Below are 21868 nucleotides of genomic sequence, written 5' to 3' on the forward strand. Positions count from 1 at the left end.
TCTCTCACCTTGTTAAAGGTTTTACTATGCATCACCTACACGCCAACATTTGATCTGAATGGGAGTGCCGTGCTGAAGATCGCGGAGGTGAGTACTGCTTGTGTCTGTGCCTCCTGTTCACAGCTGCTTTATCTCTGACTGGGATAAATATTGGGGTGGAACTAAGCCCCAGCACTGGAGTGAATCCTTCTCTGATTACTACCGTGGGGAATTTCCGCTAAGGAATTGATCTGTGGGAAGCATGCTGTGTGGTGCGCCATCCTTAGTTGTAATGCCGTGTGTCTCAGAGCCCTGCATGCTTACGTTTGCTTCACTTGAGGCCTTCACCACGTAAATAACAGTACTGGTTCCCCTTACCCTTCTCCACCCAGGCGTATTGCTTTCTCGGTCTAATTTGCCTACAATTCATTGAAAAGCATTTGATTTAAAAAAATAGTTTTTAAGAAACCAAGTAGGAGATTTAGAGAGATGTTTATAGATTAAATCCCCTCCCTATCTTCAAAACCCTGAAGAATGCCTTTTGAAATGATCATTGAAAAGCCTTCTCATTGCAATCTGTATTGCAGCCCAGAGTAATGTGTGCCTTCCAGCACGCCCAAGAATGTGTCCAACAGAAAACTTGGCTTCTTGAATGCCTGGCATATGTCTTTGGCTTTTGGAAACACTATCATTTCAAAGCTGAACTTTAATATGCTTGGAATAATTTCCCTTCCATTTCTTGAAAAGAATATCTACAGGATTTGTATGTTCTGATAAGAGTATACATTCAAACCACAAAGAGGAATGATTTTGAGTTCTGAAATGATGGAGAAAAAGGCTAATTATCAGCACTCATGGAGAGTACTTATATTAGCAGATACATGTGCTTTTTATGGTATCATGTGGTATTAAAGAGTGAAAATTAAGAGAAAATTATTTTTGAGCATGTAGAAAATTTTTATGTGACTGTCAGATGAGAAAGCAGCAGCCAATCAGCTGACCTCTCATTACAATACAAGTCACTTTTAAAATGTGGATTGATACAGATGGAAAGAACACTTTAACACATTTGTATGTATACTCTGTATTTGTTTTATTTGCATTTGTTTTTAATTGAATTTTAAGAGAGCCCTGTGAGCTCTTTCATTATTTGCAGGTTCACTTTTCAAAAGACAGTGTTGTTTCTGAAAATAGCAAGAAGCAGGATTGGTGTGTAAGAGGCTTGTTAGCCCTTTGCCATGTGAAGGAAGAGAGGGGAGGTGTCAAGCCACTGCCCCTGCTGATGGAACTGGGGGGAAGCGGAGACAAGGAGCAGAGGGTCTTCAGGAGGAGAGGGCTGCCAGGGATTGAGGTTGTTGATACTAACAACCTCACGAGAACCAGTTTTTGAATGAGAGTCAGAATGATTGAAAATATAATTCCTGAATAATAGGCACACACCACCAAGTTCGGCACGAGTGAAGGGTGTTCACTGAGAGTATCTGGAAGCCGAAATAAAAAGACTCAGCAGGCCCGTCCAGATAGGATGCAACATCGAAACACTGTGGCCTCTTCCAAAACCAGGAAAGGAAAAACAACAACAACAGATCATAGCCAAAGAACAATATAATGATAAAGGCATTTGAGCTTGGTGGGAGAGAAAAATGGGCTCTGGAGTCATACTGCTTAGATATGAAGCCGGCTCTACACTGCCTAGTGGTGTTGCCTCGGATACCTGTCCCAGCCTCATGTTTGCTCTCTGTAGATGAAATGATAAGTGATACTGAGCGCATAGTGTGGTTGTGCTAATTAGACAAGAAAAATACAATCCATATAAAAAGCTTTTAGTGCAAGTCCAGCCACATGGTAAATGTGAAATGTTTGCCATTGCCACGTTTGAAATCGGGAAGCAATTTATAAAAGCACTTTAAAATAAACCATTTAAAACTCCTGTGGAAATGTAAAGAAGGAATCTAGATGTTCTCTTCCTGCTTACTTTTGTATACGTTGACTATTACTCATGAATAGTGTTTATCCTGAAACCTGCTGATCAGGAAGTGGGATGTGTACTTAAGCATGAAAAATGAGGCTATTTCCCCAAGGTTCTGAAACTATAAAAGGATCATTAAGCTCTCAAAATGTAAATAAGAGGGCACCCTTCATTTGTGTATCTAAATTTAACTTGCTTAATTAAACTGCAATAATGAAAAGTTCTTAGAACAGCATCCTCTGTGACAGGAAGCATAAGAAATATTACCAAATATAAAAATGGACAATTATGAAATATCCAACAAGTGCTTTCTGTTCAATTTCATGAAATCATTACTAAAACTCCATGTGGATGCATAGCCCTTCTCTTCATTGATTGAAAGCTGAGCCCAAGATTTCTGTTAATATTATCCCCAGGGTAGCAGATATGTTGAGTTTTCCAAGGAAAGTTACCTTCATATAGGAAAAAGCTATGGGAGCAGAAATTGCCAAGGTCTTGGAGTAAAAGAAAAAGGTGGGGCTGGGTGCAGTGGCTCATGCCTGTAATCCCAGCACTTTGGGAGGCTGAGACAGGCGGATCACCTGAGGTTGAGAGTTCGAGACCAGCCTAACCAACATGGGGAAACCCCTGTCTCTACTAAAAATACAAATTAGCCAGGTGTGGTGGTGCATGCCTGTAATCCCAGCTACTCGGGAGGCTGAGGCAGAATTGGTTAAACCTGGGAGGCGGAGGCTGCGGTGAGCCTGTTCCATTGGAAAGGGTTTTTATACCTGCGGAAGGCTTCTCTGTGGGATTTCTCAAAAGCAGAAAGCCTAGTTCATAAATGAGTGTTTGCTGGTTTGATCTTATTGACTCATAGAAACTTCCAGTTTTGATTCTGTAGCATGCTATCAGGGTCAAGCAAAATCTGTCTCAAAGGCCATTTTTTTTTCCTCTAAGATTCATAATTTCAGGGTATGAAAAACACCTTTTTTATTGTTATTCCTTCCAGCCAGCCCTCCATCCTAATATACTGGTTAATAATAATAGCTACTAGTCACTGAGTGTCTAAGGCATGGCAATAAGTGGCATTTTACATGTATTCTCCTTTAATTTCTGCCACAACTAGATAAAGAACACAAGCAAAGTGAAGTTTGCTTGCTCAAGTTTCTGCAGCTAGATATTCAAATCCAGACTTTTAATATTGCAAACATGTACTCTTAATCACTCTGCCATATTGCTCCCTGGCTTCCCCTCAGTCTTAGAGAATGTTAGCAGAATCTTCTATAATAATATTGGCAACCAACTGAAGTGCTTAGGAGTCGTATACCCTTGGACCTTTACCGAGGCATTTAGTTAGATAATTGTTCTATGGTGTTTTATATATATAAAGCTCAAGTGTTTATTCATTTCATTTTTTTGTGACCATAGATTCAAGTGGCCATCGGGAATATGTCACTTTTTCCAGTATCTTTCCATATGGATAGTGCATCTTTTGTGAGCATTATATATAACACATCAGAGGATGGGAGGTTTGTAATAGTTTCACTTGTTGCCCTGGGGAGCTTGAAAAAACATTGACGCTCAACACCTGCCACCAACGGTTCTAATTTAACAGTTCTAGTTGTCACTAAAGTATTTTTTAGATTGGGCTGGTTTATAGCTCTTGAAATGTTCAGTGATACTTTTTTGGGGGGTGGGGGGAGATGGAGTCTCACTCTGTTTCCCAGGCTGGACTGCAGTGGCACAATCTCAGCTCACTGCAACCTACGCCTCCTGGGTTCAAGCGATTCTCCTGCCTCAGCCTCCCGAGTAGCTGGGATTACAGGCGCATGCCACCACGCCTGGCTAGTTTTTTTGTATTTTTAATAGAGATGGGATTTCGCCATATTGGCCAGGCTGGTCTCTAACTCCTGACCTCGTGATCCACCCGCCTCGGCCTCCCAAAGTGCTGGGATTACAGGTATGAGCCACCGTACCCGGCCAATACTTCTTTTACTCTGATATGATAGCATTATTTCTGAGACATACCTGAAATAAAATGTTCTACAATTAAGGAACAGATAGTCTCAGATATAATCCCGCAGAAAAGTACACAGATACCTTGATCTGTTTATCTCAGAAGCACCTTGTGATGTTATATTTTCTGTAAGACTGGGAGGAGTTTTCTTGCCCTCCTCCTGGCAAGAAAACTAGCCGTGGAAGCAGGACCACGGCCTCAAACCAGTTGAGACCACTAGAGTGAGGAAACTGCATTTCAAGGAGCTTCACTTTTCCTTCCTGAAACCCTTTCTTTCCTGTGTGCCAGTCTCTATTGATTCTGGTTTGACTCCTCTGAGGAGTCTGTTCTTTAGCTAGTTAACTGCTAGATGGGCTTTGAGCACGTGCTTCTTTAGCAAGGAATTTCCATACCTCCCTTAAACCTCTTTCTTGCATGGCTTGTGAAGAAGTTGTTTGGAGTTAGAAGACACACAGACCAGTGTCTCTGCTTCAGTTTGGACTGGTTCTCAGCCAACCTTCTGTAGACCAAGTAGATGGCACCTGGGAAAGTGCACGAATCGATGGGTTAAGGTGTCTTAAGCCATTTTAATATGCCAACTTAAGCCACGAAGACCATAGAGGAGGAAGAGGCAAGTCACAGTCAGATTTCTCCGGGTGTGCCTGGCACTTTTAGAATTTATTTTTGAGTTGACATCCAAAAGGAAAACTAGCAAACTTCCCTACCTAACGTGGTGATCAGACTTAGACAGCTGTTTCCTAGAAATAATAAAACAACTTCAGTTCACCCCGTGTGTGTGTGTGTGTGTGTGTGTGTGTGTGTGTGTGTGTTTGCATCAGCAGGACCCATTTGATGAGATGCCTCTTGCCACGTACCTACCTGTTGACCTGTCTTAGGAAGGAGAGAATAAGGAATAGCCTGGCAACTGAGTTGTCAGCATGATTAATCGTGAAACTTAGACTTACAGTGAGAGCCAAGATTTTCTCTGGTTCTAATGTGTTCAAGAAGCATTTATAGTCTTCCCTACATAGAAGACATTCCTTCTGCTTTTTTATAGCTTAATCTCTGATCCTTTCTATTTTTAATCACTGTAAATTATTTTTCATCCTTATAAAAGTTTTCCAGTTGAAAATATACTAGCTCTCCTCTTTATGGAACTTACTAGCATTATGCATGATTTTAACAAAGCAGTGCCAATAACCCCATTCAGATGGGAAAGAGAAGGTAATTGCACAGTTCAACAAAATGAAGGTCATATGTATTTTATAAAGCTAAGCACATTTTTATTGTGGCATATTATTTAATATTTGTGATCCCTTTGGCCAATATATATTGAAAAAAATATATATATATAGCTATGTTCCACTGTGCTGCTTCATAGTAAATACTTTAGTGATTTCTCCCTGGGTTTAACCTAGTATTGTTATCTATCAGTCTACTTACTCAGTGATGTAAAGCTTTTATTGCTTATGTATGGCCTGCAAACTTGTGTTTTCTTGTTCTTTTCCCTTCTACTTTTGGGGTTTATTTTGTATCATTAACCGTGTTTGTTTGCTCTCAGTTCTGTTTAGCATGCTATAAAGCTGGATGTTTACGAATCAGTGAAATAATCACAAAGTGTCCCTTATAACCTCCTCACTGCCCTGCGTCTTTGTGTGTTCCCTGTGATCAGGTGCCTATAGGGCTTTTCACAAGGTATTTGACTTGGCCCTTTGAGTCTCTGGCAGAGGTGCAGGACTTAGGCTTTCCCAGTGTTGATTCTGCATAATGAAAGCAAAGAGCACGGGCAGGTAGAACTAATAATGGGCAGAATGAAAGAAGAAACTGATGAGCTCTGTCCCAGAAATTCAGCCTGCTTTTGGACATGGTATTCTCTTAGCTGCTGTGATTCAGTGTGCTCATTTAGTACTGCCCTGAGGTAGAGGAAGAAAAACATTAAAAATAGTTGGTCTTGAATACAATGAACAGGTTTAAAAATGGAAGCTCTAGTTCTATGAATCTGACTAGTTTACCAATATATTATTACAGGAAGTGTAAGAAACTTTCCTTTAGAAGATGTCAAGATAGCTGAGAAAGCATTTCTTTCTGGGTACCTAAAGATAACCATGTCATCAAATGCATGGTAATTTTTATATTTAATGGGATACCTTTTTGTCATATTCAGTCTTTATACTCCTAACTTTAGCCAAATGGGCTTCTTAAATTAATACTTTTTTTTAGCTGAGTAAACATGCTTACCTTTTCCCTGAATAAAATGCCTACTGCAATAAGTCATATCCAGTAGTATATGTATAGTATTAGCAACTAAACAGTAAAAACAGTGCTGGCATTAAAACTAAAAAAAAAAAATACATTAGATATTTGGAAAGTTCTTGTCTGTTTACAGCACTGCGTTATATAAAATCCAGTTCCTCATGCATGCACTTTCTTTCATGAGTCTAAAGTGAATGATGTAATTTTTTAACAGAGATTGCATAGTGGTATGTTTCTCAGTATTCAAGAGAGTTTATATTAAGTGTGTAGTTCAGCTCTCAAAATAGCTCCTCTTTCATCTGTAATGCTTTTAAGGCTTAAAATTCCCCCATAAATTTAAAATGGCAGAGCTTATAGATCTTAAAGATCAACAGTTATAAAGATTTCTCGGGAAAATGTAAGATTTAAAGAAAACTGTTAAATTATGAAGTACAAATGATACATGATGGAGAGTTTGGCTTCATCAAAGTGAATCACTGCACTCATTTAGATGTATCTTCAAAGTTTTAAAACCATTTCATCACATGCAAAAGTAGAAGCATTTCAGGGTTAAAACACCTTTCAGGGGGTAGGTAGGGTCTCTGTCACCCAGACTAGAGTGGCACAATATCATGGCTCCTTGTAGCCTCTACCTTCCCAGGCTCAGGTGATCCTCCCATGCCTGGAGCTGGGACTATAGGCGTGCACCACCATGCCCGGCTAATTTGTGTATTTTTTGTAGAGACGGGGTTTTGCCCCGTTGCGCCCAGGCAGATCTCAAACTCTTGGGCTCAAGCGATCCAGCCACCTCAGCCTCCCAAAGTGCTAGGGTTACAGGTGTGAGCCACTGCATCTGGCGTAAAACACCTTTTCTTTTCTAAGCATGCATAAATTATTGTATCTTCAAATCCACTATATCCATGGTTATTTGAGAAAATGAATTAAAAGGCATGTGCCCTAAATACTTTTATGAAAAATAAATACTTTATAACTTGCTTTTGCTTTTTAACTATGAAATTAATTAATCTAGGCCAACTTTCAAATGTAGGTTTGGGAGTTGTTGGGTTTTGTCGAGGTTGAGAAGACTGCCTTTTTTTTTTTTTTCAAATACAGTTTTCAGTTTCAAATGCTCCTTTGAAATATTATCATTCAATAGGAGATAAATTAAACTTAAAAAAAATTATGTTCACCTAGTTAATTCTGCTAGGTAAACATAGTGAGGCATGGCAGAAAGAAAAAGATAACATGAGGCCTGGCAGAAAATTCTCTAGCTTAAGCAGAAGCAGCAACAAAGATTAAAATGTAGTCTCTTGCCCATCTCAGTTGTCAATCATCAAATTAAATTTGCCATGTAGGTGAGAACCCTGGATTTTCATTGTAGATAATCTTGGAGCTATTCCTAGAAAAATAATTTAGGAAATTAAACACCTCTTTTTGTTTTTGTGTCTCTAAATATGCTTTGTAAAATTGAATGCCTTATGGAGAGAAAAAAAGGAGGCAAATTTAAAGCATGCATTTTCGTGCCCATCCTGTGGCTTCCAGAAGAATTAGAGGCAGTAAAATCTGAAAAGTCATGACTTTTAGCAGCATATTATCAAATGAGGGATTTTTTTTTTTTTTTCTAATTGAGATTTCTCCATGTAGTAGCCACCACCAGGTCTTTTTAGGCTCAACTAGACATGGAGACTGGTAAGACCCAAATAGGCCACCCTTGGAGTTATATTCACTTTGCAGGACACAGGACAGGAAACAGAAGCAGGACAGTGTTAGGCATTGTTATTCCTGGGGGTCCTCACAGCAGCCTAGAGAAGAACCTCTGGCTCTCAAATGACAGTGTAGGTGCAAGGAGATGAGAGCCATCTCGGTGAGTGCAGTCACCTTGGTCTAGAAGCCCCATGTCCCAAATAGGACCAATATTTCTGAAACAACTCTATTAGCAGAGTTTGCAGAGTTCCTGCAGAGGACGTGTCAATTCGAAGAGTCAGTAAACCTAGGGAAGCCCAAACCTGTGGCTACCCACCAGGTATTTATAGTTGATTCACAGTTCTCCCAATTCAGATGTAGCGTAGGAATTTGGAAACATTTTTGCCATAAGCCATGCTACCTAGTAACACAGCTGATGTCCTGCCTTTATGAAATTTCCAGAAGAACACAGCTAGAGGGTTGACCCAAGGTCAAACTCATTCATAGAGCAGGAGAAAGGGTTTTGTTAACCCTTTTCCCACACTGCACAACCTGGGAGTTAATAAATTCTGTTCTATTTCACTATGAAGGGAGCTCTTTCTGATTAATTTCCAGCCACCTGAGTTGATTCTAGATAGAATTATTTGGCACATCTAAAAATCACTAATTTGCGTTCCCCTATGATGCTCAGAGGAACAGGTTGTAAGAATGGTTCCTTAGGGAAATATTACTTTTCCTATATGCTTAAAAACAAATTTCCAGGGATTTAAAATATATTTAGTAATAACCAGTCCTAAATCAGGCTGACTTTCTGTTTAAGAGGGATTTGATATCCTCTCTGGTCAATCCCAAAGAATGTTGGTAATAAGCTGATACCTGCAGACATGTGTGTTGCTGTCTTATTTCTTTAACAGGTGTGCATTGAGACGTACATAAGCAGCTGTCACCAGCGTAGCATAAACACTGCTGTGCGGGCAACTCTCAGTCAAATGCTGAGTGACTTGACTTTACAGTTACGACAGAGGCAGGAGAATACGGTGAGTCTGTGACATCCCCACGTTCATCACCTTCCTGGTGGTGTCTGTGTATCCCGTGCCCCGGGGCCCCCACTGCCAGGGCTACCTGCCTCCTGAAAACAGTAGGAAGGGCTTGCTTGTTTTAACAGAACATTTATTTGTACACATTAAGCTCTTTAGATGTTTGCCTGTTTCACCCTAAAGCTTTGAGAATTGCTTTTCCTTACAGTTTCTGTGATTTTTTGAGTTATTTTAAAACTTATTTTTTAATCATTGTTTTAAAACTTCTCACACTGAAAATTTTTATTAGAAACGTTGCGATATACTAACAAATATTGGAAGTAAATTTGAAATTAAGAAAAATGAATAGAATTTATTACATGCTTTGAGGTTGGGTATGTTTCCCTTTGTTAACTAAAAGATGGTGGCAGGAGGCCTCCCTCACCTGCTGGGGCCTTCAGGGTGAAACTAAACTTGTCTTCTCTCTATCATCAAAGCCCACTAGAGCTTTTTGCTCTAAACTTGAACAGATTGTCTAAAATGAGCATTCCAGGGGAAAATGTCAACGTAATTGGCTCCTTGTATATATTATCTTCTGGGAATGTTAATGAGAGAGTGATTCCTCTTCAAAATTGGTGTTTTGTGTTGTTTTAAAATCTGCCTCTGTCATAATTTAGATTAAAATCCTTTTGAAATCTGCAAGGAGTGTTCTGAAATGACATTAGTTATTTGTTCAAATGGAAAATCTCAGTTACAGCTGGACGTAGTGGCTCACACCTGTAATCTCAGCACTTTGGGAGGCCGAGGTGGGCGGATCACCCAAGGTTAGGAGTTTGAGACCAGCCTGGCCAACATAGCGAAACCCCGTCTCTATTAAAAATCCAAAAAATTAACCGGGTGTGGTGGTGCACACCTGTAATCCCAGCTACTTGGGAGGCTGAGGCAGGAGAATCGCTTGAACTCAGGAGGTAGAAGTTGCAGTGAGCTGAGATCATGCCCACTGCACTCTAGCCTGGGTAACTGAGTGAAACTCTGTCTCAGGAAAAAAAAAAAAAAAAAAAAAATCTCAGTTACAGTCCCAGATCTCTCTGAGATTAATTTTATAAAAATTAGGATTTCTTATTTAACTTCAACTATTTGTAATTATTTTTAATTTCAATTATTTTCTAATTTTTAGAAAATCATGGAATTGAGGGGAACCTTAGAGATGATCTAGTCAAATTCTTTTTTCCTCATTTATAGCTGAGAAGGTGAAACTCAGAAAGATGAAATTGAAATCTGAAATGAATGAGCTTATCAATGAAGGAGCCAGAAGTAAACCCCTGGTCTCTAGCTGACTGCCAGTGCAAGTTCTCAGTTAATATGTGCTCTGGCAGCCAGTGTTGAAAACAACACTAATCTGAAAAAACAAATATTGATTTTTTTTCTTTTCTGTTTGCTGTATCCAAAGCCCCAGTTTCTATTAAAGATTGTTTTAACTTGAGATATTTTTATTACTTTAGCTTACTGCTTGCTAAAAACAATTTTATTTATAGTAGGATTTTGGATATAGCTAGTATGGGAATATTTAGTTTAAAAGAAATTAAAATACATAAATAGAAAATAAGAGAAAAAATTTTTAATTGAGATAAATCTAAGATGTTGAGAAATCTTATAATATACACTCATATTTCATCCATGCTAAATGGCAATATGATCAAACACTATATTAATAATATCCTAATATTTTAAATCATTTAAATCAAACTTTGTAATTTCAAAGGGCTTTCAATTATATGAGTTCATTTAATCTTATTGTAAAATTTTTAAGTAGGAGAGTATTAGATTTCCAGTCAAATAACCCAGTCTTTGTCATACTGCTCTTCCATAAGAATGGCAAAGGTATGGCTGTGGAGGGGCAGGTGATACTGTAGAGGCTGTCTGTCTCCATCCTGGGTATTATGTGGCTAAACAGCCTTCTGGTCCTGCTCATCACGGACCATCTGGACTCACCCCAACTGGAGGCAAGATCTCAAATTAAGTGGAAAATTGGTGTTTCCTGTTATTTCCTTTCTATTACTCATGCGGTCCCTGGAGATGTGATTCCATGTCCCAGAAAACACAGGTCTCGGGATGCTGGTATTTGAAGCATTTGTGATGTCCAATGGAGGGAGACATAAGTTTTGCCACATAAGAATTTAGGTATTTTTTTAAAGCTCTTAAAGTGGAATCATCTATAGGAATGGAGGGGTTTGCTCTAAAGAGGCCACGTATTCCCCTGAGCATTACCTGGAGCATTACCTGGAGAAACACTGAGCATTACCTGGGGAAGATGTGTATATTTTCTAGCACGGCCTATCACTGTGCAAAAGAAAATTTTTAAAATCTCAGGACCCCCAAATTTTTTATGCCAAAGGGAAGGTTAAGCCTGGAGGCTGAGTCATGTAACACCCTCTTCCAAATGAGATGCTGCTACTAGCATTATGTATTAGCCAGACCACCTCAGAAGGGTAAAAGGCCTCAAGCATATCCAAATGACTGCCCCCACAGATCACTCTTAAGTCAAATCTTTGCTGGCCTCCCATAAACAAGGACATGCCTATTGTAACTTTATCCGCAATCTAAGTCTAGCACCTAAAACTAAAATCCTTCTGATTCCACACTGATAAAGTTGTTTACAAGCCCATCTTCCCAGGTGCAGAATAAAGGCAAGATCCATCACTCCTCTGTCTACCCAGAGATATGTGCATAATTGATTCTTCCGTTACTCCCATTTTTTTCTTCAAACATTCACCTTATGTAAAATTTAGATTTACTGGGCACTAAGTAAAATCTCACAAGCATGTAACCATTTGCATTACTGCCTACCTGCCCTTCTTCCTACATGCCTTCCCCCTTCCTTTAAGGAAATGTAGAAACCTCCTGAAATGTAAAACCTCCTGAAAGCCTCTTCAGAAAAACAGCCACAGGTGCAGACAGCCACAGGTGTGTCAGCAGCTCACACTTTTCCCGGGCGTGCCCTAAAGCTGGCTTAATAAACCTCAATTGATGGAGATACTTGCCTCAGTCACTCATTTCAGTTATCAACTGGAAAGACATCATGGGCCACCTCAAAATTAGGAAGGTTAAATGCAGTGGAAAGAAAATAAATAATGTAGAATGCCAAAATCACTAGCAGGATGTGTATCTTCAACCTAATAAATGTTTATCCCCAGCTGCATCCCAGGACAGACGATAATTTTGATTTTGTATCGTCACAAATCCTACATATTATCCAGCTTTATTATTGAATTATTTTAGGTAACCTAAGCTATTGTTAAGTTGTAAGTTACTAATTTCAAAAAGTAAAGTTGCTACATTTAAATATTTGGGGCTGAAAGGTGGAAGGATTCTCCTACCCTTAAATATGACTTAAATGTGCTTCCTCTAGAAAGTGTTGTTCTCAACTTGACTTTAGCCATTCTGAGCTGTAGATACTGACATAACATTTCGCAAAAGTTGTTGTGGAAGCAGCTGAGCTTGCAGATTAATGAGCAGAGAATGGTAGAAATGCGTGCCTGTAGCAAGTTTAAAAATTAAATCAGCACCATGGGATGAGTTACATGTCCGGTAATTAGTTGGCATGAAAATACTTCCGGATTATCTCTTGGTGCAAAGAGGTAAGGAGAATAAAGTGCCACCTTCCTAGTCTCTGCTCAGTAGTCACTGAGTTATCCCTGCAATGGGAAGTAAGTCTGATTATTTGTAAATGTCTTTTCCTTCCTATTTTCCCTTCCCTCACAGTTCTGTCTCTGCCCTCATAGTTCTGGATGTACCTAGCCAAGAGCAGCTGGCTAGGTACAGTTAAAATGCTCCCCATCAAATACAAAGATGGAGATTCTGACCAGTGGTTATCTTTGGACCTGTATTTTGAAGTCCAGGAACCTAATCCTTCTTATGGCCAAGAGTCTGTGTTTATTAGGGGCCACGCACAGTATCAGCTGTAGCCTTGGAATAGGTTGTTCTCTGTGCGAAATTAACTCACCTCTTCAGGCAGGCATTGCCCCAGGTCACAGCCCAGCATCTTGGAATCCTGCGAGTTTAAGTGCACCACAGGGTTTAAACTTCCAGGAAGTGTCCACGCAAGAGTGTCCACACAAACGTGAATGAATTATTTTGGGAACTAATAAGCTCAATTCCAGAGATCATAATCTGTCTCATAAACACCGTGAATAATGAAATGCTCTCAAGAGCTAGTGGGTAGAGGGTGGGCTCAGGCAAGGTAGCTGAGCCCAGGGCACCCCGGAAGCCATTTTGTTTCCTAGAATTTTCCCATTGTCAAAGAGTCAAGATTTTTCTTGCCTGAATCTCCTAATTATGTGTGTCTCCCTTACTAGATAATTGAAAACCCAGATGTCCCACAGGAATTCGGGAATCAAGGTATTGCATTTGATTTGTACTAGTTCAGTTTTTAAAGCAGGTGTGAGAATGCCTACTGTGTGCTTGGAGTGAGGGGTACAAAGATGTCTAGGAGCTCTCGGTTGTTTTACCATTCTCTTGGAGGTTGTGCTTGGCTTTGCCTTAGGTGGCATTATTTAATCAGCTGTTGTCTTCCTTCTGTTCCTACATTCACTTATGCCAACCACACCTGTTCCTGATCCAACTACCTGAGGGAAATTAACGCTTCACATACCTCTCATTTGGAGGCGGGCTTTGTTAGTTACTTCATTCTCCATGAAGTCAGGTTTAATTGCTAAAATGAGAATAACTAGATAGAAGATTATAGAAACCTGATTGGCATACAGTGTTATTGCACCAGAATTGTGTTTGTCAAATACCAGTTTTTTGACATGAATGATGAGTCATCTCACAGGGCCTCTTGCAGACAGCCCAATTTAAAGATCAGCTGAAATCAAGTTAAGGAACTTTCATTCTGACCCACAGGAAAAGAAAAAAATATAGAAGTCCACATATATAATTAACCAGCAATTTAATTTTTAAAACCAGGTTTGATAATATTGTTTTCTGAAAGTATGCAAAAGTATCTGATTAAAAAATTGAAATTTAGACTTTGTTCAGTAATTTTTTAAATACTGCCAAAATCTGCTTTTCTATTATATGTGCCAGTTAATAATAGTGAGAAGGAGATGGAGGTGAGGAGGAGGGAAAAAAAAGGAGAGAATGAAAAGGAGAGAAACAGCTTAACAGCCACAATTAGGAGAGGAAGGGTATTTGAAAGAAATGAGAAAGAGACACGCCTTAAGTCACATTCTAAAGCATCACTAGAGTTGTTTCACTAGAGTATTGTTTCAGTCCCATGATGCCACATTCTTGGGCCGCGGACTGGAAGGTGCCCTTTTCAGTTGGATGCTCTCAGTGACGTGCGCTAAGATGTTCTATCTTCCTTTCCTCTTTTTGGCTATGGTGTTCTCATAAAGGCTTCACTTTAATGTAGGATGATTTTATAAACTAAAAAAAGGGGGTCTGCGACTTCTCGGTCAAGGATACATCTCTAAAAAATATAGTAGTAAAAAATTGACAGAGGGACTCATTTGACGTTTGTCTAAAATTGAGCTTAAGGACTGCTTGTGTGGGTTTTATTAAACTATGTTTTATCATTGTAGCTTATTCTTTTTTGTTGCTGCACTTAAGATCTTAATTCTGAGGACCAGCCATTTATTTCTCTTTCCCTGCCTTCCTCCAACTTTACTTTCTCTCTTACACATTTGCCATTTTCTCTCCATCTTCCTTGACGTACCGTCATCATTCATTTATACATTCATCAGATACTTAGAGCCACATTTGTAAAGACGTTTACAGGTTTTTATTTTAGAAAACAAATGCTTCCACTTACTATTTCATGTAGCCTGATAATTCTGTGAAATTGGTATTATTTATCCCATTTTTGCCAGAAGAAAAACTGAAGTTTGCCCAAGCTCACACAATCAGCAGTTTTCGATATGTAGTTTAACAGATTCCAGATTTCAGCCTTTTTCCCACTATGCTTCTATGGGAGTTTTGGTTCTAGTTTCTGGAAACTAGAACACATTTAGAGGGAAATTTTATTTTTCTGACATTGACTGTTGCTTCAGTATCAACAAAGACCATGTGCCCTGCAGATACTCAACAAATAAAGTAGGTAAAGATTTGGCTAAATTATTTCGCCCCATTTTTCTCTGATTTCTTAGTTCCAAAGCCCATCTTTTCCCATGCTACCTTATTTTATCTCTCTGTGATACCATTCTAAATAGCTCAGAAGACCCAGAAATTCAAGGGTCAGAATAAGGAATACACACATAGACCACTGGCCTAAATATTAAGAAAATTCTTGTCCATCAAGATGTTTTTGAAATTACTAAATTTCCCTTTGTTAAGTGTGAGTGATTTTTATTAATAAGAAACAATCTATTTTCTTTCTGGACTATCTTTTGAGTGTTTTGCTTTAGAAAGAATAATTATAAGCCAGGCACGGTGGTTCATGTCTGTAATCCCAACACTTTGGGAGGCCGAAGTGGGTGGATCACTTGAGGTCAGGAGTTCAAAACTAGCCTGGCCAACATAGTGAAACCTGTCTTGACTAAAAATACAAAAAATTAGCTGGGTGTGGTGGCAGGTGCCTGTAATCCCAGCTACTCGGGAGGCTGAGGCAGGAGAATCACTTGAACTTGGGAGGCGGAGGTTGCAGTGAGCCAAGATTGCGCCACTGCACTCCAGCCTGGGTAACAGAGTGAGGCTCTGTCTCCAAAAAATAAACAAACAAACAAAGAATAATCACACTTAATTCTTATCATTTCTGTGATCATCACTTTGGTGGCCTAAGGGCTTCTCCACATCTGAAAATCATCTTTTCAGTCTCAAAAACCATCTAAAGTGGAGGACGGGAAGGATGGTTCAGGGAGCTCGTCGTGCCCCCTGTCGATGTCTCATGCCTGTAACCTCCTCTGTTTTGAAGGGTCAACAGTAGAGTCCCTCTGTGATGATGTTGTCTCTGTACTCACCGTCCTGTGTGAGAAGCTGCAAGCCGCCATAAAGTAAGTGCCCTAACCACTGCCGCTTTTCTTTACCAGTGGTCTACTTCTGAAATAACCTTTGTCTGCAGCATCACTTCAAATTATGGATTGTAAGATTATAGGGACAATAGCTTCCCCCCTCCACACCCTAAACACTGGTATTTACTGAGGAATATATTCTGAAATTTGGTGCAGTTCAACTAACCAAATACCATTACTAGAGTATATAACTTTCTGATGTGACAATGGGAAGATGATACCTTACAGAGAACAATTGCTTCATGGAGCATGAAGCTGAGTGGGAAGAATTTTGGGCTGAGTGCTGGTTGGTATGAGAGCCAGTCCTGTCTCAGCCAGATCTCAGCTGTGTCCTGGTGCCTGACTCTTCTCATCAAACCATGCTGCCCTTTCTTCCTCTACCAAATGACAGCGTTGGACTGTGCTCTATTTCTTCTAACATTCCAGAGCCTATGAGCTCACACAACTGTCTTTAAAAAGAGCATATTACTCTTTTACTTTTTTTTTTGTTTTGCGTATCAGCTTAATCAATATCTGAGTTCACTTAGGTGATGCCTTCTGCTCCATCTTTCCGTGCAGTCATTAACAAGACAACCTATGCACCTGTAGTAAAGCCAAATCATAAAACACCAGACTTTCAACATGGGGCGAAAAGTCTCCACCAGCTACATATGTCATGAATTGCAAAATTCTACAACACAGTTACAATTCTGAAGTGTCCTTTGAATTATGAAAGACATTAAACTATCATTCATTGGTAACTAGGACATCTGATAATGCAGAAAACTCACTTGTTGAATTTTAAATGCAGTAATGAGTTGGGAGAAATAGTCTAGTTGTAGGCAAGAATGAGGACTCTCACTTTGCTGGAAGCATTGCAGAAACTCATTTTGTTATTTGTTTTGCTTTTGGTTTCTCAGAAATTTAGGATTTTTTAAAGCTAAGCATTGAATTACTCTTAAAAGTTGTTGCCAAATGATTTCTTCGTCAATTCTTCTGTTGTTCCTATAAGTCACCTCTATATTTTGACCAAAGTAAGCTCTCTTTATTGAGGCACTTCAAGGTCAAATAGAAAATAAAATAGTGGTACCAGGGTTGGGGTAGGGGAGAGGAAACGGGGAGATATAAGGCAAAGGATTCAAAGTAGCAAATGTGTAGGTTGAATAAGTCTAAAGATCAAATGTACAACTTGGGGATTATAGTTATTAATAGTGTATTGTATTCAGGATTTTTGCTAAATGAGTAGCTTACAGCTGCTCTTGCCACTGGGATGTGGATGGGTAGTGGGAGGAAATGAGTAACTGTGAGATGATGGATATGTTAATTTGTTTCACTATAGTAACCATTTTACTATATATATAAATCCTATAACATCATGTTGTAAACCTTAAATATGCACAATAAAGTTTATTTTTTAAAATGAAAAAGCCTGTATAATACATGGATAGTATAAACCAAAAAGAAATAGCACTTAACTTTTTCCCTACCCCCACCCTCAAATTTCTCCCATCCCTGGACCCTGGCAGGCTAGGCAGACAGCAGGTCTGGGCTTCCCCTTGCTCAGGAGGGCTGAGTCCTACAGCAGATGGACGTAAATAGTTCCTGCTGTACCCTGCTTAGGTCCCCATCTTTCCTGACCATGGCGTGTTGGAACAGTGGAGCTGGCACTCAGATTACCATCCTAACTGAGGGCTCTAGCACCAACTGCAGCGACCCCATCTGTAAGGCCCCTATGCCACCTGCTTTGCTTGGGACAGTCCCAGATTTTACCTGTTGTGTAATAATTATAATTACCCTCCTTCACTCTCAAAGGTGTTCTGGTTTGGATAGGTCATGTGTTCACTCTACCCATCAATGACCAGAGGTCTGATCTCTCCTAGTGCTAAGTCCTCATCCCCGTCCAGTTCCCCTCCATCATAACACAGACAGCTGGTATAGCAGAGTTGGAATATGTTTCTATTGGCATATTTTCTCCTAAGACCCAGTCAAGAGTGGTGTGTAATCACTATTGGCTCAACTACATTATCTTTGTTGGATTACCTGGGTTAAAACCCACGCTTTGCCCCTTACTGGCATGTGGCTTTGGACAAAGATCTGAACCACCCTAAGTCTGTGTATCCTATAAAATAATTAATAGACTATTTCTTATGATAATTACTATAATATTGTATAGAATATAATATCAGTCATATAAAACGCATTCATGTTTTTGTAAGATTGAGTGAGAAAATTCACTTAAAAGACTGGGAATGCCCATCAGCCAAAGAGCTCCAGGAACACCTGAAGTTAACAGGATTCATTTTAGTAACTTCTTATGTGAGGGAGCCTGTCCATCATGGGAAACCACAGGACAGTAAAAGGGTGTTAGGAGGGGTTGTTATAGGATTTTAACATGAGTTAGGTGACTTAGAATGGGTTAAAAATTGAGCGTTCTGTTCAAAGATTGGGTGCTGTCAGAAAGTAGGCGCAATTCTAGCACTGGGCATCTTAAGTTTTTCTAGCAGACAGGATGAACAGATGGGAGCTAGAGTTGTCATAGAAGAAGAAGTGGGAGTCAGTCATAGGGGAGAGGGACATTTGTTCATTTTTGTGGTCATATAGAGCCCTTTTAAAAAAGAAGACCTCAGTTCAGGCATGGCCGCTGATTGGATTTCATCCTGTTCCAGCGCAGTCATGGTGAGTCCTCATCTGATATTAACCCTGTGAACTTGTTTGTGTTCACCAGGGGACACCACAGCCTCGCCGGTGGCAGCCAGGTACTTCCAGCTGTCGGGGGTGCTTCTCCCTTACCCCTGCTCCACCCCCAGGTCCTAGCATTGGCAGGGAATAGAACGAAGACCACCAGAACTACAAAAAATATAAAGACTGTATTTGTTACTTCACAAGCAAGGGAAAACTAATTAGCTAAACTTTTTTTCTGAGTAGTTTTCTAAGGGAAAAATCTGGAGTTTTTAAGTGCCAGAAACGTGGGAAAGGCTCATGGTAGTTATGCCAGTTAGTAATTAAAACCTAGCTAGAGGTCAGGAGTTCAAGACCAGCCTGGCCAACATGGTGAAACCCCATCTCTACTAAAAATACAAAAAATTAACCAGGCGTGGTGGCAGGTGCCTGTAATCCCAGCTACTAGGGGGCTGAGGCAGGAGAATCGCTTGAACCAGGGAGGCAGAGGTTGCGTGAGCTGAGACTGCGCCATTGCACTCCAGCCTAGGCAACAAGAGCAAAACTCCGAAATAAATAAATAAATAAAATAAATAAGTCCCCTAGCCAGCAGGATAAGGCAGAATGAGTCTGTAGGCCCAACACGGATAGGCTTAAAACATACCATTGTTCCTTAGTCAGAAAAGAGTCTTAGAGTAGGTCCAGTGAATGCCTGGTATTCTGGGGTTCAAGTTCATGGTTCTTTAAACCTGGATGGTTCCAGCCACCCAGGAACCCCCATCAGCTCCAGGAATCCCTCTCATGTAGTAAATATTTGACATACATTTGCTTTAAACTGGTTTGTTTGCTTTTAGAATAGTTGCTGCTAATTCTAGTCATCACACAGTTAAGAACACTGGGCTGTGTACATCAGAAATTTGACTGTAGATTGTTAGGAAAATGCATTGTACAAACAAACATTGCAAATGCACACACATACATATTAGAAACTAAAGGCTGTAGATTTCAATCAGTCACTGAAAAACAAAGCATTTCTTAACCACATGACTTAAGAATAGATATTTTGTTTTTGTTTTGTTATTATTATTTTTATTTTTTGAGACAGTCTCACTCTGTCGCCCAGGCTGGAGTGCAGAGGCGTGATCTGGGCTCACTGCAACTTCCACCTCCTGGGTTCAAACAATTCTCCTGCTTCAGCCTCCTGAGTAGCTGGGACTACAAGCATGCGCCACCACACCCAGCTAATTTTTTATATTTTTGGTAGAGGCGAGGTTTCACCATGTTGGCTAGGCTGGTCTCTTGGTGGCTAACTTCTGTAATCCCAGCACTTTGGGAGGCCCAGGTGGGTGGATCACTTGAGGTCAGGAGTTTGAGAATAGGTTTTAAATGGAGAAAATAATTCATGTGCATATGTTTCTAGGATTTCTCATTGTACATTGGATCAAAGATGGCTTTAGGCATGTTATTTTAGAGCTTAATGATTTTATAGGATTCTCAGTCTTGTTTGATTTTCCAGTACAATTCCCCTGGTCATAGTTCTGCCTCTAGAAATTGATTGCTTTGTATGATTTTGGTATTTGCCATCACGACTCCGTTACCCTAAAATGGGGGCCTTTTGCTAAAGATGCTGGGGGCACAGGATGCTTAGCATAGCTGTAAGGGAAGACCTTTATGTCCACCTGGTAAGATAGTCCTGTGCACCAGCTGCTCTCAGTCTGGTGCTTCTGTTCATTCTCCTTGCTAAGTTTTTACTTGTGTACCATTGCTTCTGATTTTACTAACTTAATTCCTTTATTTCTATTAGCTAAACTGGATGCCTCTTCTACTCTCTGAATAGGCAATTCCTCTGAAATCACACCAGAATCAGTATTTACTAACCTCAACAGCCATTTCCAAAATCAGTGCCTCTTAGGGCTTTAGCTCTGTAGGGGTGTGTGTTCATGATATGCTTGGACTCTTGGGAGGATTCAGAAAATGTATTCAGGTACGCAGAACACTCCCTCGCATGCCTTGGAGATGTGGTATTAATAGAATCCTATGTTAGGCAAGTTGAGTTACATGATGCTTTTTAAATCCAAGAATTTCTGGAAGGATAATTGGACTTAGAAAGATACTTACTTATTCTCTGCCTGTTTCCCACCACTCTTTCCCTGCTTCTCTCTCCTCCTAGAACAGAGAATGTTAGAGCAAAACCTATACCAACGCAGGCTTGGAATAGATGGGGCCTGCCAAAGCATTCCCACTGTCTGTCTTAATTCCATTTCACTCCTTACACACTTAATTTCTTCTCTCCTTTCTTTAACTAAATTCAAATCTATTTCTAAGGAAAGCAAAGTCAAAATGGTTCAAAACAAAACTCTAAGAACTCCAGAGATACAAAACGTGCTAGGCTGCCCTCCCAGTAGCCTTGCCAGGAGGGGTGGCTGCTTTGCCTTCACGGCCTGCGGGTCCATGCCTGAGCGTTGTTCTCCACAGATCGTGCACCTGGGAAGAAGTTCAGTGATGAGCAGAGAATGAGACCAGCAGATACTAAGCCTGCCAGCCATGAAATGCTCACAGAAAAGACCAAGAAAAGTGACTTACAGCCCTCCTAAGTAGACAGATTTTTCCCTCATGTGTTTTGAAAGAGTTGGCTGGTTTCTAGGTTACTTTTTGCCTTGTGCATTCTACTTACTTGTTTGTACAGGGACAGCTTTTACACGCATACACGCTGCGTACGTGCGTGTGTGTATCTAGTGGAAGGTGCTTACGTTTTAAACAGCTCCTTTAATGGTGTGACTCATGCATGGCCACGATCATCTGTTTTCCAGACTGCTGCAACCCACGGAAAAGCTGCTGCGTTCAGTCTCCAAGGAGACTCTCAGGCCAGTTACCTTGGCGATGTGTTCCCTGTCAGTGAGTCTGATAACCTGGGGGTTGAAGTATTCACCATGGCACACTTTGCCAATAGCTTGATGACTCATAGCTTTTCTATGGACTTATTTCCAATGATTTCAGAAATTGAGAGTCTTTCATGTCTATAGTTGTTTTCGTTTTGTGATGCTAGACTGACAGTTTGAAAGAAAAAGAGAAATTTTTGAATTGGAGCATTTCATAATTTTTCTTCTTAATAACAGGTCAAGTGATTGGTCAGAATGATTAACTGAGACTACAGTGAAGGCAATCCTTCCAGAAGTGATTTTTTAAATATGGCTTACAATTGACACCATGGCCCTCTGATTTGTCCTGTCCACTCTCTTCCTCGTAAAGCAAACAAATTGAACATTCTGAAATACAGATCTGGTCATATCACTCTTTTACCTCCAGATAAAGTCCAGACATCTTAGTGTGGCTTACAGGACCCTTCCTGATGGGGCCTCTGTCCACC

The 21868-nt window shown here is 40.1% G+C and overlaps 1 protein-coding gene across 2 annotated transcripts in view; it reads left to right on the forward strand.

Moving 5' to 3' along the window:
• ARFGEF3 (ARFGEF family member 3) overlaps window positions 1-21868 on the forward strand; it is a 182658-nt gene that overhangs the window by 67665 nt on the left and 93125 nt on the right. For both annotated transcript variants that reach the window (XM_019029912.4, XM_063707892.1), the window contains 4 exons: window positions 19-87; window positions 8756-8878; window positions 13213-13255; window positions 15768-15846. In XM_019029912.4, coding sequence (XP_018885457.2) covers window positions 19-87; window positions 8756-8878; window positions 13213-13255; window positions 15768-15846 — 314 coding nt within the window. The remainder of the gene's footprint in view (window positions 1-18; window positions 88-8755; window positions 8879-13212; window positions 13256-15767; window positions 15847-21868) is intronic.

Source organism: Gorilla gorilla, chromosome 5 (assembly GCF_029281585.2).
Source record: "Gorilla gorilla gorilla isolate KB3781 chromosome 5, NHGRI_mGorGor1-v2.1_pri, whole genome shotgun sequence".
Classification (NCBI taxonomy): domain Eukaryota; kingdom Metazoa; phylum Chordata; class Mammalia; order Primates; family Hominidae; genus Gorilla; species Gorilla gorilla.